Genomic DNA, 14502 nt, shown 5'->3' with positions numbered 1-14502 from the left:
ATGTCTACGTACAGACTATTATCAATCAGAGTCGCATACAGTCGTCCTATCGATCTATTCAAAAATCACTCGTTGCGTCTAGTATTCGCCGTCAATGAAGAGGCGACGCCGCTGTAAATTAGCCCTGACCGCTCACGTGCAAGACGCGTCTATCAGATCGCGCCGGCGCGATAACTCGACAACGACCACGACAAGGCCATGAGCGAATCACGCCCCCATGACGAAGAACAATCTCGCTGAACATCTCAAATGGCTGCTGAAGCGAGGCCCGTCTCTGTACCCGTCATTGTCGACTGAGAATCCTCCCGTTGAGGTTCCACAACAGAACCGCGTCTCGCAACTCACTCCACCATCCGACGAAAGCGAATTACTGGACGCCATTCTAGAGGATGAAGACGCGGTGACCCAGGAAAACATGGCAAGACTGCATCTTGCACCCCAGTCTGCCAGAAAGCCTATCTTGGTCAGCCTTCCCGACACATGGCCGGAGGGTACACCTTCGACTGCTAAAAAGCAACCACCAGCAAACAAGACGGTTCAAGGTATGGTGATAGGCTCCATGAAACCGAGAGGGAACAATACCGGGGCCTAGAAAAGCTAATACCGCATATGGGGAACAGAATCTCGTTATGATCCACCGTTATCTTCGTTCAAAAGCTCGCGTTCAAAGACGACCCCACTTCGATCAGACCGGAAGTTTGAGACCTCGCCCTTTGATGCCATTGAGTCCATTGACTTGACTGGGGACCCGGATCGGTTCATATCCTCTTCTTCCACTACGGAGTTTGGCGAACCGCGTCGGTTATGGACCGAAGGAGCCGCGTCTCGCGAAGGGCCACCTGAGAAACGTGGGAAGAAACGGAAAAGTGACGAATACACTTCGGATCTTCGCTCGCCTTCGAAACATGCCACAAAGGTGCGATCGCCTTCAAGGGCAGGGAATCATATCTCCGAGTTGCTTCCAGGGCCAAGTCGGGCAATACAGGCGAGCCCTTCCAATCCACGGAAACAGCTCAAGCGCGATTCTCCAACCCCTCTACAAAACATGCAAAACCGAGTGATCGCCGACTCGGACGATGAAGACCCATTCGACGATTGGATCGGTGCCGACGAGGTTGATGACATGATTCTTGATGCCAATCCGGGATTATATCCCCAGCTTCCTCAATTAAGCCCCGCGGAGAACACAAAGACAGAATGTCATCAAGCCCCCATAGTGCAGTGCCCAACTGAGCCCAAACCGCTACCAGTGACTAAAAATGTCTCAAGCAAAGCCCCCAAAGCTCCACAGCCATCCTCTGCACTGAAGATCCCCAGTTCTCAAGAAAAAGAGCCAGATCTTCTGAAATTTTTTGCTCTGCCATCTGCACATCTAGGCATTTCAATCTCAAAACTTAAGCACACACTGCAGAAAAATGCAGAAGTTGTTTACCAACAAGCAATGGAAGGCCGACCAGCCCCTGACCTGATTGCCGAGAACAAGAACCTTGTCACTCAAATCCAAGCCATTGAGTCATTGCAAACATACAGGGATACTCATAAAACCTGTGTCTCACGCAAAGAAGTTCTCAAGGAGAATCTCATGCGTGCCATCTCCCAAGGCCTCGATCCGACAACTATGCCAGATGAAATTGCACAAAGTCGAGCAGTTGAGGCGGAGCTGGAAGAACTCGAGGCAAAGATTTGTCACCTCCTTCCGCAAGCCAAGGTTCTCGATTTGGCGCAGGAAAATTTTTCTAAGATCTCGCATTCTGAAATTGCGTATGCATCTGTACAAGAGCCCCCCCCTGCTTCACGGTCCACAATTAAAGAAGAGAAAGCTCGACATCCACGAGCGTCTTTTACAAGCCCTCAAAAGGCACAGAACGACACCAACAATCATATGGTCGGACAGCGGAGTATCTCTCGCAATATGGGCTCACCAGCAATGGACTTCGATGAGTTTGATTGGAATGCCAGCGACGAGGAGATGCTGGAAGCGGCGGGAACTCTCAGAAATGGACAACCGCAGATGCCTGCGCGAGAGAAACCTTCCCAAAACCGCCAAGTATTTGCAGAAACTTCTGGGAACACTCCTCGTATGCCCGCACCTGCACCTGTACCGAAGAAGTCGCCTGGCCGCAGTAATTTCTGGTCCAATCACCCATGGTCTCAGGAAGTGAGAACAGTTCTCAAAGATCGATTCCATCTTCGTGGGTTTCGTCCAAACCAGCTCGAGGCCATTGATGCTACTCTTGGTGGCAAAGATACCTTCATCTTGATGCCCACTGGAGGAGGAAAATCCTTATGTTACCAATTGCCCTCGATCGTACATAGCGGTCGTACCAACGGTGTAACGATTGTTGTCTCTCCGCTGTTAAGTTTGATGCAAGATCAGGTGGCTCACCTGCGCAAATTGAACATCAGTGCTTTCTTGATGAATGGTGAGTCCGATAAGGCAGAGCGATCGTGGATCCTTGGCCAACTGTCCAACGGCGGAGGCGAGGGCTTGGAACTTCTCTACATCACACCCGAGATGATCAACAAGAACCAAACTCTCGTCAAGGCCCTTGAAAAACTTCATCGCCGGAACAAGCTCGCACGCCTGGTCATCGACGAAGCACACTGCGTCAGCCAGTGGGGACACGATTTTCGACCCGACTATAAAGAACTAGGCGAGATCAGGACGAAACTGCCAGGAGTGCCACTTATGGCTTTGACCGCCACAGCCACGGAGAACGTTAAGGTTGATGTCATGCATAATCTCAAAATGCGTGGCTGTGAGGTGTTCCTGCAAAGCTTCAACCGTCCAAATCTGACATACGAGGTACGAGCCAAAGGAAAGAATGACGAAGTGTTGGCTAGTATTGCCGAAACGATCACGAGTTCCTATCGCAATCAGTGTGGGATTGTTTATTGTCTCTCACGAAAGACATGCGAGAAGGTTGCAGAAGACCTTCGGAAGAAGTACAACCTAAAGGCGCATCACTATCATGCGGGCATGAAAGCAGATGACAAAGCCAAGGTGCAGAGTCTCTGGCAGTCAGGCAGATATCACGTTATTGTCGCCACCATTGCATTTGGTATGGGGATTGACAAGCCTGATGTACGCTTTGTGATCCACCATAGTATCCCGAAGAGTCTTGAGGGGTACTACCAAGAGACTGGACGTGCTGGTCGAGACGGAAAACGCTCTGGCTGTTATCTCTACTATGGTTACAAGGACTCTGCGACGCTTAAGCGTATGATTGATGAAGGGGAAGGGAGTGGGGAACAAAAAGCCCGGCAGAAGCAGATGCTTCGTAATGTGGTTCAATTCTGTGAGAACCGCAGTGATTGTCGACGTGTGCAAGTACTCGCCTACTTCAACGAATACTTCCGCCGAGAAGATTGCGATAACACCTGCGACAACTGCAAGTCTGATCTGGTGTTCGAGCTACATGACTTCACCGAGTACGCATCCAGCGCCGTCAAGATTGTTCGACATTTCCAGTTCGAGTTGAAAGAAAAAGTGACCGTACTATACTGTGTCGATCTTCTCCGTGGAGATCTGAAAAGAGCCAAATCTCCTTCGCATCGACAAATCCCGTGGTATGGAAACGGGGCTGCTCTAGAGCGAGGAGAAGCAGAACGGCTGTTCTATCGCTTGTTGGGCGAAGATGGCCTGGCGGAGGACAATGTGATCAATGGTAAAGATTTCGCCGTCCAGTACATCATTACTGGCAGACGCGCCAAGGAGTTTGAGACCGGGCAACGCCAAATGAAACTGCAAGTGCGTGTCTCGCCAAGTGCAAAGAACAAGGCATCCAGGCCGGCGAAGCCCAGAAGTGGAAGTCAAGGTTATCCTCAATCCACCATGGTTTCGTCTCCAATCCAGTCTGCCAACGATCGTCGTCAAGCACGCACTCAGAAGCGAGCACCGCGTGTCGACTCGTCAGATGAAGACGAGAGCGACGGATTCGAGGAAATTAGGGTGGCTGGCAGGCCACGGCGTGACCACACGAGAGAATTGGGACCACCTATCACCAGTGACCAGAAAATGGATGGCTTGGATCATCTCCACCGTGCCGTCGTCGAGGATTTTGAGGTCACTGCTAAGAGATACCTGCAAGATGTAAGGCTTCCCTGCAAATTGGGTATGGTATCAAGCGCTCACATAGTGCATTTTAGATCGTTGTTGAGAAGGGCCTTCGTGCCCAACCATTCCCGGATCACATTTTGCGTGATATGGCCATTACCTTCCCGAAAGGTGAGACACCAAACATTGATGGTCGAAACTTGCTAATGCCTGCACTAGATCTCACGGCACTTTCTTTCATTCCGGGCATTGACCAGGACAAGGTCAAGCGATATGGCCGCCAAATCCTAAGATTGGTGGATAATGCACGGCGACGATACCAGGAGTTGACGCAAGACGCGGAGACCAATGGTGTTGTCCCAGATCCCAACCACCACAACGTCATCAACCTTAGCAGCAGTGATGAATACAGCGATGACGATCTCTTTGTTGATCAAGTGTCTAACTTTGACCTTGACCATCCCATGGAAACTCCCTCAGAAGACCTTCCAACCGGCGATATCACCAGTCGTTATTTTCCTCCTCCGCCCTCGCCTGGTTATGATCCTGCCGACGACTTCGAATCCGTACCAGCCGCTTCCAGTTCTAAGGCACGCAAACGCCCCTACACGAAGCGGCCACGGCGGAAGAATGGTAGCACTGGCGGCACCTGGCAAGCCAAAGGTTCCAGAGCAAAACCTACCTCTGGCAGTCGTGCTTCTAGCAAGCCATCTGCGCCCCGGAAGACTCCGAAGGCCAAACCCCCCAAATCCACTATCGGAATGATGCCCATTTGACGAATCTATCTTCTTTGTGAGAGCGTCATGACTGGGCGTTGTGTATGATGCATCTAAAGGCGTTTCGTTTTCATTTCCCCTGAAGGGCTGTTGTAGTCGGTGACTACCCATTATCCAACGCATGCGCTGTTGATACATTTTTCTTTTGGTCGGGCCGGTTACATCAAGATTCAAGTAGAACTAATGACATATTTCAGTCCTTAAACACATCATGATTGCACGTCTTAATCCCCTAGTGAACGTCCAAAATCAATTAGCCGCAGGCGCCGGGCATCTCGTGGGTGGAACTGCGCCACTTTGGCCCTAACAAGGAATCGGGAAGCTGCCGAGTCTCGTTTAAGATTCACGTAAGAAGAGCCAGCCTCTAGCAGAGAGTTCAGCAGATCGTGTAGCTCTGTCGCAGCAACTTCTCGTTTGTTTGAAGGGTTTGAGCCGTCTGTGTCACGGCGAAGAAACTGGTCGATTCGCTGTTGAGTCTCATCATTGTTTTCAACCGGTTGTTTTGCTTTCTTGGGCTTTCCAGATGCCGTGTAGCCTGCCTTGAGGGTGGCATCGGGCACTTCCAGGGCATCCCCCACTGTGGGACCACCGAGATCTTCAGCTGCAAGCATTGGGGCCAAAGTTTTATCAATGAATTTGTCAAGGGAGCTTTTTAGGTCTACCGATGCATGGTCTAGATCCTTGTTTTTCTGTTTTTGCTGGCTGACCACTTCTCGAGCTACCTGCGACGGAGTCTGCTCTCGCTTTCGTGCATTGACATTCCGAATGCGTTGGATGCGTTCACGAAGTCCATTTGCAATTGCGCGTGAGTCATGCAAATTGGCCTCTTCGACTCTGAGACGTTCGCGGTCTGCGGACAGCTTCTCTGCAGTCACGACTGCAGAGACTTTACTGTCTTTAATGAGCTGGGAGGTTTCCTCAATCGCAATAAGTGGAGGAAGGACCGATTCTGTTGCGGGCAGCGCATAATCAGTCTGAAGCAATGAGTCGTATGCTTCTTTGGCCCGTCGTGCTTGGGATACACGTGCCCAAGGGTTATCCTCACCCTCCAAGAGGCCATGGGAGTGCCTCTCGCGCAGCTAGATCAAATCCATATCATCAACCAGTGACCTCTAATAAATTGGTTTTGAGTGACTGTAATTACCTTTCTCAATTCATCTTCCTGACGTTGAAACTGCTCCTGGAGCTCTCGCAGGGTCCCATCTAACCGTCGCGTATAGGCATGCAAGGCCGTTGCGCTAAGAGGCTCACTGTCGGACTCCCTCTCCACTGCCTGTCGATTCTGGACAAATTCCTGGATTTTATGCACCGTGTCTTCTGAGACCTCCATGGCCTCTTTTGCTGCATCGGTGTCTCTAGAATTCTCGACGAGCAGTGAATGAACAACAAATCGAAGCACACCAAACACCCGCGGCGCGTTGATACCACGTGACGTACTGCCTTAGGTTTAGCGGCTCGTCCAACTTCACCTCTCGTTCTCACCTCAACCTCATCTCTCTCGCTCATCCCAGCGTTTCCTTTCGAGTGTTCCTCCCCCCTCCTGGAGTATTCCGTCGCCTTCTTTCCCGTTGTCGCATCACCTGGATTCCCCACTGGTTTCGAGTGGCACATCTTTTCTTGCCTGGTTTTCTAGCTCCGACCCTCTCCTTGCCCAGTCGCATCCACGACCCTCCACCTCCCTTCACCCTCTGTGCTCGCCCTTGAGCATCCCCGACAACCCCCGTGAAAAGAACAGAGCCCCTTGCTATTGGAAGGCCCCATTCTCACCTCAATCTGCACTTTCTCTCGTCGACATCACAAATCATCTCTTTCTGCACTTCCAACCTCTCCACAGCACCAGATTCCCTCTCCCGATCGCCAAGCACCAGCACGTTTTCGCGGGAATCTCTGGTGTACATAGTCGATCCTAAAGAAGAAAGCAGATTTCATTCTTGACAGCCCGACCTGTTTCACGTAAGGGAAGACAGAACAGCACAGGTGAAAACATGTCGGCTTCTCCCTCCAACCTGCAGTCGACCAAGCGTCCTCTCGAGGACCCCTCCTCGCCCTCGGGCCCGAACGATCAGCCAGAGGCCAAGCGCCCTGCTCTGGACAAAGTAGTGCGCAGTGACGCCGAGGCCGAGACAGACGTGTCGAGCAACCAGGTTCCAGCCGCCGATGGCTCCAAGGATGTCCAGGGTGACACGGTTGTTCCCGACGCGCCGAATGGCAAGGGCCATGCCGAGACCCAACCGATCCAATCGACCGCCTCCCACGGTGACCGGGCTGGCTCTCAGATTGACCAGCATGCCCCACAGGACGAGTCGAACTGGATTCATATCCGCGCCGTGATCTCCAGCCCTGAAGCCGCTACAGTGATCGGAAAGGGAGGTGAGAACGTGTCCCAGATTCGTCGAATGTCTGGCGCCAAGTGCACTGTCAGCGACTACTCAAGGGGTGCCGTTGAACGGATTCTGACTGTCAGCGGCCCCCAGGATGCGGTGGCTAAGGTATGTGTCTTGTGCTTTCCGTGCTCTTGCTTGAGAACATGTGCTAATGATCCCAGGCTTTTGGCCTTATCATTCGTACTCTGAACAATGAACCCATCGATGCCCCTTCTACTGCCCAGTCTAAGACCTACCCGCTGCGCTTGCTAATCCCGCACATTCTCATCGGCTCTATTATTGGCAAGGGTGGCAGCCGTATCCGTGAGATCCAGGAGGCCTCCGGTGCCCGACTGAATGCTTCGGATGCCTGTCTTCCTCTGTCGACTGAGCGCTCTCTCGTTATACTCGGTGTTGCGGATGCCGTGCACATTGCGACCTATTACGTTGCCGTCACCCTAGGAGAGCAGCTGACTGAACGGTTTGGCGGCCCCGCGGCCTCGGCGTACGCCACTCGTAGCGGTGGACCTGCTGGTGCCGTTCCTGGTGGCATGCAGGTTGTCCCATACGTCCCGCAACCCGCAGGTGGCCAGTATGGTCACCCCGACACCTTTAAGCGGCATCACCCTCACCCCAACCGAGCTGCTGCAGGCGCATACGGGGTTCCATATCTGCACGGTCAACCCGCACCGACCCCCGTCGGCCAACCGGCCATGCCTTATGGCGCCGCACCGCACACTCCTTATGCCGGTGCCGCGCCACACCAGCCAGCTCCATATGTTGGAGGCCCGCAACCGACTCCCGGCCGCGGAGCTCCGACTGCCCCTGCCCCTGTGGCAGGCGCCATGCCCGGCCAACCACTGACCCAGCAGATTTACATTCCTAACGATATGGTCGGTGCCATCATCGGTAAGGGCGGCGCTAAGATCAACGAGATCCGCCATCTGAGTGGCAGCGTTATCAAGATCAACGAGCCGCAAGAGAGCAGCAACGAACGTCTGGTGACCATTACTGGTACCCAGGAATGCAACCAGATGGCTCTGTATATGCTCTATTCTCGACTAGGTTCGTGTTTCCCCTGCGCATCCCCTCATATAGTTGTCCTACATTGTCGCTCACAAGTCTTTAGAGAGCGAGAAGCACCGTGTCTGAGTGGAACCTCTTCAACATTGGGAACTCAGTCGACGTCATGCACAAAAATTCCACGGTGGTTTATGACGATTCTACTTTTGTCCTTTGATCTCATACGGGTGTTTATTCTTTTCGTTTCCTTCTTGCTGTATCTTATTCGAGGCGTGTGACTGAACCCTTGTCTCCTAATTACCAATCCCACAATTCCAATCTTCCCATGGCCCCCTGCCCTCTGAGTAGCCCATGCCCGACTCTTCTTCTTTTCCTTCTGATCCTTTCCTTTCCTGTGATCCATTATCCGACCTCAATTACATCCGGAACAAGTACCAGCAATTCCAGTTCACAAAAAATCCCTCTAAATCTTCTTGAAACTAACGTGCTTCATCTCCAATCCAGGAACAGGCGACAGCATTTTCTCCCGGATAGGCGCAATACTCTGAACAAATTGCTCCGTCTGCTTGGCTTTCATGTGTGCCTCCACACTCTCCCAACCGACAGTCAACAAATGCATAATGGCATCCCCACTCGGACTCTTTTCATGCGGTACCGTACTCGGTCGATCGACATGGCCCATGGCCCATGACTTCGGCGCCTCCGCCTGCGGCAGCTGCTCCATGAGCGCTGTCCGGAAGTTGATCAGATTGCCGTCAAGTTGCTTCCTTTCTGGGATGGTGAGGGAGCCCGGGAATGCCAGCGGACAGAGTTCCGTCACCGGATTCGAGGTCAGCGTGTCGGAGTCCACGATAGACGGGCTGAGGGTTGTGAAGACCGCGGTTGGACCTTGCGGGATTTCGGCGAGAAACGGCTTGAGATGCGCCATGGTGCTTGAGCCCCGGGCGTCTGTCCAGTCTGTGCAAGGTGAGTGAGCATGGTTCCTCATCGTGTAGGACTTGACGTAGAGATGGCCACGTCCATGGGCGTAGCACATAAAAAGAAATAGCCACAATATCAAGTACGGGTAGATTGCAATGCAAGAGACCTACCGACCACCCAAACGATCACGCTCTGATCCTCTATTGCACGGCCCCAGGCCGAGTTATGGTGGCCGCTCTGGTGTTTGGTGGAGTGGAAGACTTCCATCAGCGCCCGACCCTCGTCACTGTCCGGGTCTTCCGGCTGGACCGCGGGTTTCACCTTGAAGAAGATAAATTCGGTGGTGGCGTGCGACATCGTCGAGATTGCGTGGTCGAGCGCCGTTCGCAAGAAGAGATGGTCCAATTGTACGCTTTATTTTGAGAACAGAGGTTGGGTTGGGCTGATGTCACACCGCAAAATGATGTCAGTGTCCGGTCTCCATTAAAGCCGCGCTGCGAAAGAGAAATATCAAATACAGAAACTATGTACATCTCGTCTCCGTAAGGCATGGCCCATCTTTGCTCCCCGACCCAATTAACCACGCCAGGACATGAATGCAGAATTTTGGTCCGAATGCCAATGGGCCCGAGTCTCGTCCAGGTGTCCGCCACGCCCAATCCCAATGTTTGCATTTCTTCCTTTCCCCCTTTACAGGTCGTCGGCGCTGCGCACCTTGATTTCCTTCTTCTCGATTGCCTTCTTCAAGTTACCGACGAGGTGTTCTCGGCGCTTGTTCTTGGTCTTCCACCGAGCACTTTCTTCTTGGACGACCACGGCGCCGATCCCCTCAACGCTACGAAGACGGCTATGCCTGGCGGAGCCATTGATGCTGGCCCGGAAGTTGACACCGCGGGAAACAGACTCGGGCGTGTGGTAAGCGCTGCCATCAAAAGAGCCGCGTGAGCCAGGTGTGGCGGGGAAGCGGCCGGCGTTCTTGCGCGGAGTGGTAAAAGGCGATCCTTCACGGCTCGCGGGGACGGTGGCGGAGACGTCGACGCCAAGCTTTCGCATTTGAGCTTCGAGAACATCAATGTCGCTGCTCTTGCTCTCAGCCATGCTCATCATCGTGGCGATGGTCGAAGCAACAGCTTCCACGGTCGGTCGCTTCATCGATTTGTTCGTCGCTCCATCCGCGCGCGGGATATCGGCAATCTTGGCTCGCAGCATCGACACACCTTGCTCGAGGTCGGCCATCTTGGCTTGGATATCGGTGAAAGCCGTCCGGAGATCATGTTGGAGAGCAGCGTGTTCCGCGGAAAGGGGCGCTGCGAGGATGGCACCGGTATCGGTGTGTGCGTCGAGGGTCTTGCGAATGCTAGCACACTGACCACGTAGTGTGACAATGTCCTTGGTCAGCAGCTCCCGGCATTTTTCTAGCTTGTCCTCGACGCCTTGCACGCGTTGCTCGTGAAGGGAGTGACCAAGGGCAGCCACAACATCGTCGAGCTTGGTGATGTCTTGTAGATACAGCTTCTCATCCAGAACGTTCGCGGGCTGTTCGCTCTGCAGAATGCGGATCAATCCTTCGGCAAGGGAGAATTCGGACGGCTGCTGGTACAGAAGGTAGGAGTCCAGTGAGCGTGCGTTGATCCCAAGTGTATCAACCATGGAGTTGATATCCCGGTACAAGCGTTCGATCATGCCCGGAATTCCTGGCTTGACTGTCTCTCCCATGTAGTTCTGGTGTGGGAGGAACGGGTCTAGAGTAGAAGCAGGTTCGACCGGGCGAGCAAGATCAGCGCGGAGCCTCTCATCCTCGTCATCGTCCGAGAGAGCGAGTGCTTCTTCCTCTTCCTCCTGGCGCCGCTGAGCAGCTTCGTCGGCACGTGCCTGCTCCTCACGGGCAGCATCACTGGCCTTCCGGAGTTGTCCATCACGCTGAGCAAGGTGGGTCAGAGAAGCTTTTCGCTGGGTCAACGCACTTCCAGCCTCTGGGCGGACTTCATTTCGATTGCCAAACATGCTCTTCTGTGCATTGACACGGGTTGGACTGGGGGATCGGAAAGGCTCGCGGCTGGACTGAGCCGCAGGCCCAGGTGGTGGAAGCAGGGGTTGCTTAGGAATTTCACCAAACAATTGGCGTGGAGGTGGTACTTGCTTTGGTCCAGGCTTGGAAATTCCACTGAAAAGTCCCCCGGTAGCGCTCTTCTGGGACAGTGCGCCGAATGAGCTTTCGGTAGAAGGCTTGGGGCTTGGAATCTTCGTCTCCTCATGAGTAATCTCCTCACCGCTATCAGTGAAGTCAGATTCGTCGCCATCCTGTTCGGAGTCCGCATCGGAGCCGTCAGGCACAGGCAGCTCTTCTGGGGGACCAGCGGCAGCCTTCGGGGCAGTAAAATCAGGAGGCAGAGGAGCATCCTCAGGAACGGCTGGTGGGCTCTCGATCTTCTTAGGCTTAGTCAAGAAATCTGGTGGGAGAGGAGCATCATCAGGCTTCGGTAAGGGCTTCTTCTGCGTGATGAAATCCGGAGGGAGAGGCGCCTCCTCCGCTTTCGCGGAAGTTTTCTTTTGAGTTGTAAAGTCTGGGGGGAGCGGCGCATCCTCAATTGAGCTCTTTGACACGTTGGAGGAAGCCGAGGTGTCACCAGGTGCGTAGCTATCCCTGCTAGTAGAATCCGGGGGTAAAGGCGCCTCGATGGAGGGGAATGTAGGTGTGGAAATAGACTGCTCCCTCTTTGGTGTTGCGGTCTTGTCCGAAGGTGCGGAGAGTGGACTGGTGACCTGGTGTTGAGTGGTGGATTGGGTGTTGGTCTGGGAAGTCGAGTTGCTGCTGAAGAAAGAGAAGCTTGACTTGTTCGTGCTGGTCTCGATAGGACTTGGGGATCTCGCAGGCTGGGTTGTCGGCTTGCCGAAGAGGGACGTGGGCTGTTGGACTCCAGGCTGGCTAGGCGCGCCGAAGATTGATTTCGGTTCACTCTTTGCCGGTTGGGCAGAAGGCGCCGTCGCATCCTCGGTATCATCCATGGATTCGGGCTGAGGACTTGGTTTGTTAGGTGATGAGATCATCTCATCGAATGATCCACCAAATGAAAAGGCTCCTGAGGATGGCTTTTCAGGCTTCGGGCCATCGTTTGCAGCCGACCCATCGCCCTTGAAAGCAGACCCAAGAACAAAACCACCTGTGCCGGAGCCGAAGGGATTCTTCACTTCAGTTGGCTTCTGGGGGGTGAAGGCGGTCTCACCCTCAGGTTTGGCTCCAAACAGCGATGGACCTGTCGGCTTTCCAAAAACGCTCTCCCCTGAGGGTTTCGCGAATGGCGAGTCACTTGGCTTGGTTGTGGCGAAGCTACTAAACCCACCACCACCGGAGAAAGAGCTGAATCCACCTCCAGAAGCACCACCACTCCCCCCTCCAGCACCAGCATTCAAACCGAAAGGAGATTTTCCTGGGGTGCTAGGCTGTCCGAATGCACTGCCTGTGGCACCAAATCCAGATTTTCCGAATTGGGGTTGGCCCGGGGTACTAGTGGCGCCAAAAGTTGCTCCAGCTCCAGGCTGCGAGGGAGTTCCAAAGGAAGGAGTACCGAAAGACGGAGCTGGGGCTGACGGCTTCCCAAATGCTGGAGCTGACCCGGCTCCTAGTTGGGAGGGACTACCAAACGAAGGAGCAGATGGCTTGCCGAATGCAGTAGCCCCCATTGTAGATGGACTGCCGAAAGTGGCACCACCGGATGGCTTCCCAAAAGACGATGCGCCAAATGGTGATACACTGCCGAAAGAAGACTGACCAAAAGCAGGTTGCTGTGGCGTCGGCGCAGGTGGGGGAGCAGGTTGAGATTGGGAAAATGGCTGTGAGGTTTGACCCGCAGCCAGACCAGCATATGGCACTTTCTGGCGGATAGCCTCCGAGTAGATAAACCACCAGGACGAGAGAATTCCATCATTGTTAAGGAGAAGAAGCCCTGGAAGAGGAGTCGAGCTTTCCGTGATCTCTTCACCCGGGATTGGAGCAATGACATTCTCGCCACATGACAGGTCAGGGGCCAGACCGATCACCGATGTCTCCTCGGTAGAGTCTTTGAGAGGAATTGAAGCTCTCTTAGTATCATCACTGACTTCTGTGGTCGTAAACTGACCAGCAAGACCCTTCGAAACGTCATCGTTTGCCAAGGGTTGTTCCAACCGCGTGACCAGACCGACATCAGTGGACACAGTTGAGGCCACAATCAACACATCCTTCAGGTAGGGTTTATAATCGCGCAGTCGTACAAGAAACTGGTATGCTGGAGAGCGTTTCATACCAAAGCCCATGGGTGAGCAAATCTCAGGCAATTTCTGAATCAAGAAAGGGGCTTGCTTGCGCCTTGTGACAATGTAGTAGGAAGCTGCTGGGTTATCACCCATGTCATCCACCAGCGCATTGGGTGTGTAAACCATGAAAAACACATCATTTTCAAGCCATCCAATTGACGAAACTGTGGATGTTAGTACAACATTTCGGGATGATCGTTGAGTCAAGGCTTACCATGACAATCGCCTTCCAGATCAGAGGGCCGAGGAATATGATCTTTACTCGTTCCATCAGGGGTCATTTGATCCGCAGTTCCATCTGCCAACCCTGCCACTAGTTGCTTGCCCTTGTTACTCCACGCAACACTGCTAACGCCATTTCGAAGAACAGGGCCGCTAGATCCAGATATCAGGTTTGCCGCCTTCAAATCAGCAACAAGAAGTTCACCATTCGCAGTGACCATAGCAGCCAGATTAGAACTGGGATCCGGGTTGGGCACTAGTGCACGAATCGACACGCCATTTGTTGAGATAGAGAAAGCCGGCTGTGAACTTCCTTGGACGAGAGTAGTCGTTTGGAAGACAGATATCTGTGAACCATTTTCTGTAGCCAGGATCAATGCGTCGTCATTCGCAGTAAATGCCACATGTGTCGGACGCGCAGGAAGCGGAATAGTTGCTTGTGGTTGGAAAGGTTTTGTCTTCACTTTCTCTTCTCCTGTGGATGCCTCGATGGCTTTCCTGACGGATTCGGTGCTTGCGACAACAAGTGCATCGGGGCCAGCACCAACAACAACTCCTTTGGTCTGCGCGACTGCTAAAAGGGACGAGGTTGGGGAGGGAAGGGCTTCGTCGGGCCAGGCGGTAGGGAGTAGGCGGATATTAGCATCACCGGAGACACCTTTGAAACCAACTTCCTGCATCAGAGTTAGCAACGAGCCATGGAAGTTCGAACGGAGCTGAGGCGGGGCGATGTACATCTGTAAAGACATCTGAAAGCTCTGGGCCAAGCTCCGCTGGCGCGCTCCCTCCGGCGGGATTTGGAGCCCCGAAGCTGAAGGCCATTCTGAGCTTGTCGAAGTCGGCGGAA

At 53.4% G+C, this 14502-nt stretch overlaps 5 protein-coding genes across 5 annotated transcripts; 2 read left to right on the top strand and 3 right to left on the bottom strand.

The window, feature by feature from the left end:
- Positions 1 to 217: 217 nt before the first annotated feature.
- On the top strand, positions 218 to 4833 carry N7459_001253 (uncharacterized protein; the record flags this gene model as incomplete). The annotated part of the gene is made up of 4 exons (XM_056940438.1): positions 218 to 542; positions 621 to 4093; positions 4150 to 4228; positions 4277 to 4833. The coding sequence occupies 4 exons, from the start codon at positions 218 to 220 to the stop codon at positions 4831 to 4833; spliced, it is 4434 nt and encodes a 1477-aa protein (XP_056804718.1).
- A 224-nt stretch (positions 4834 to 5057) lies between these two features.
- Positions 5058 to 6163, bottom strand: N7459_001252 (uncharacterized protein; the record flags this gene model as incomplete). Its single annotated transcript, XM_056940437.1, has 2 exons — positions 5058 to 5912; positions 5978 to 6163. 2 exons carry the CDS (start codon positions 6161 to 6163, stop codon positions 5058 to 5060), a joined length of 1041 nt encoding a protein of 346 aa, XP_056804717.1.
- Positions 6164 to 6818: 655 nt separating this feature from the next.
- N7459_001251 (telomere maintenance protein PBP2) lies at positions 6819 to 8348 on the top strand (the record flags this gene model as incomplete). Its single annotated transcript, XM_056940436.1, has 3 exons — positions 6819 to 7322; positions 7379 to 8261; positions 8326 to 8348. The coding sequence occupies 3 exons, from the start codon at positions 6819 to 6821 to the stop codon at positions 8346 to 8348; spliced, it is 1410 nt and encodes a 469-aa protein (XP_056804716.1).
- A 334-nt stretch (positions 8349 to 8682) lies between these two features.
- On the bottom strand, positions 8683 to 9497 carry N7459_001250 (uncharacterized protein; the record flags this gene model as incomplete). The annotated part of the gene is made up of 2 exons (XM_056940435.1): positions 8683 to 9176; positions 9311 to 9497. The coding sequence occupies 2 exons, from the start codon at positions 9495 to 9497 to the stop codon at positions 8683 to 8685; spliced, it is 681 nt and encodes a 226-aa protein (XP_056804715.1).
- A 333-nt stretch (positions 9498 to 9830) lies between these two features.
- On the bottom strand, positions 9831 to 14477 carry N7459_001249 (FG-nucleoporin NUP159; the record flags this gene model as incomplete). Its single annotated transcript, XM_056940434.1, has 3 exons — positions 9831 to 13597; positions 13648 to 14329; positions 14391 to 14477. The coding sequence occupies 3 exons, from the start codon at positions 14475 to 14477 to the stop codon at positions 9831 to 9833; spliced, it is 4536 nt and encodes a 1511-aa protein (XP_056804714.1).
- Between the last annotated feature and the right edge of the window lie 25 nt (positions 14478 to 14502).

Source organism: Penicillium hispanicum (assembly GCF_028827665.1).
Source record: "Penicillium hispanicum strain IBT 35686 chromosome Unknown utg000001l_segment0_segment0, whole genome shotgun sequence".
Taxonomy (NCBI): Eukaryota; Fungi; Ascomycota; class Eurotiomycetes; order Eurotiales; family Aspergillaceae; genus Penicillium; species Penicillium hispanicum.
Note: the sequence above shows the minus strand (reverse complement) of the source record. Positions and strands in the feature narration are given on the sequence as shown.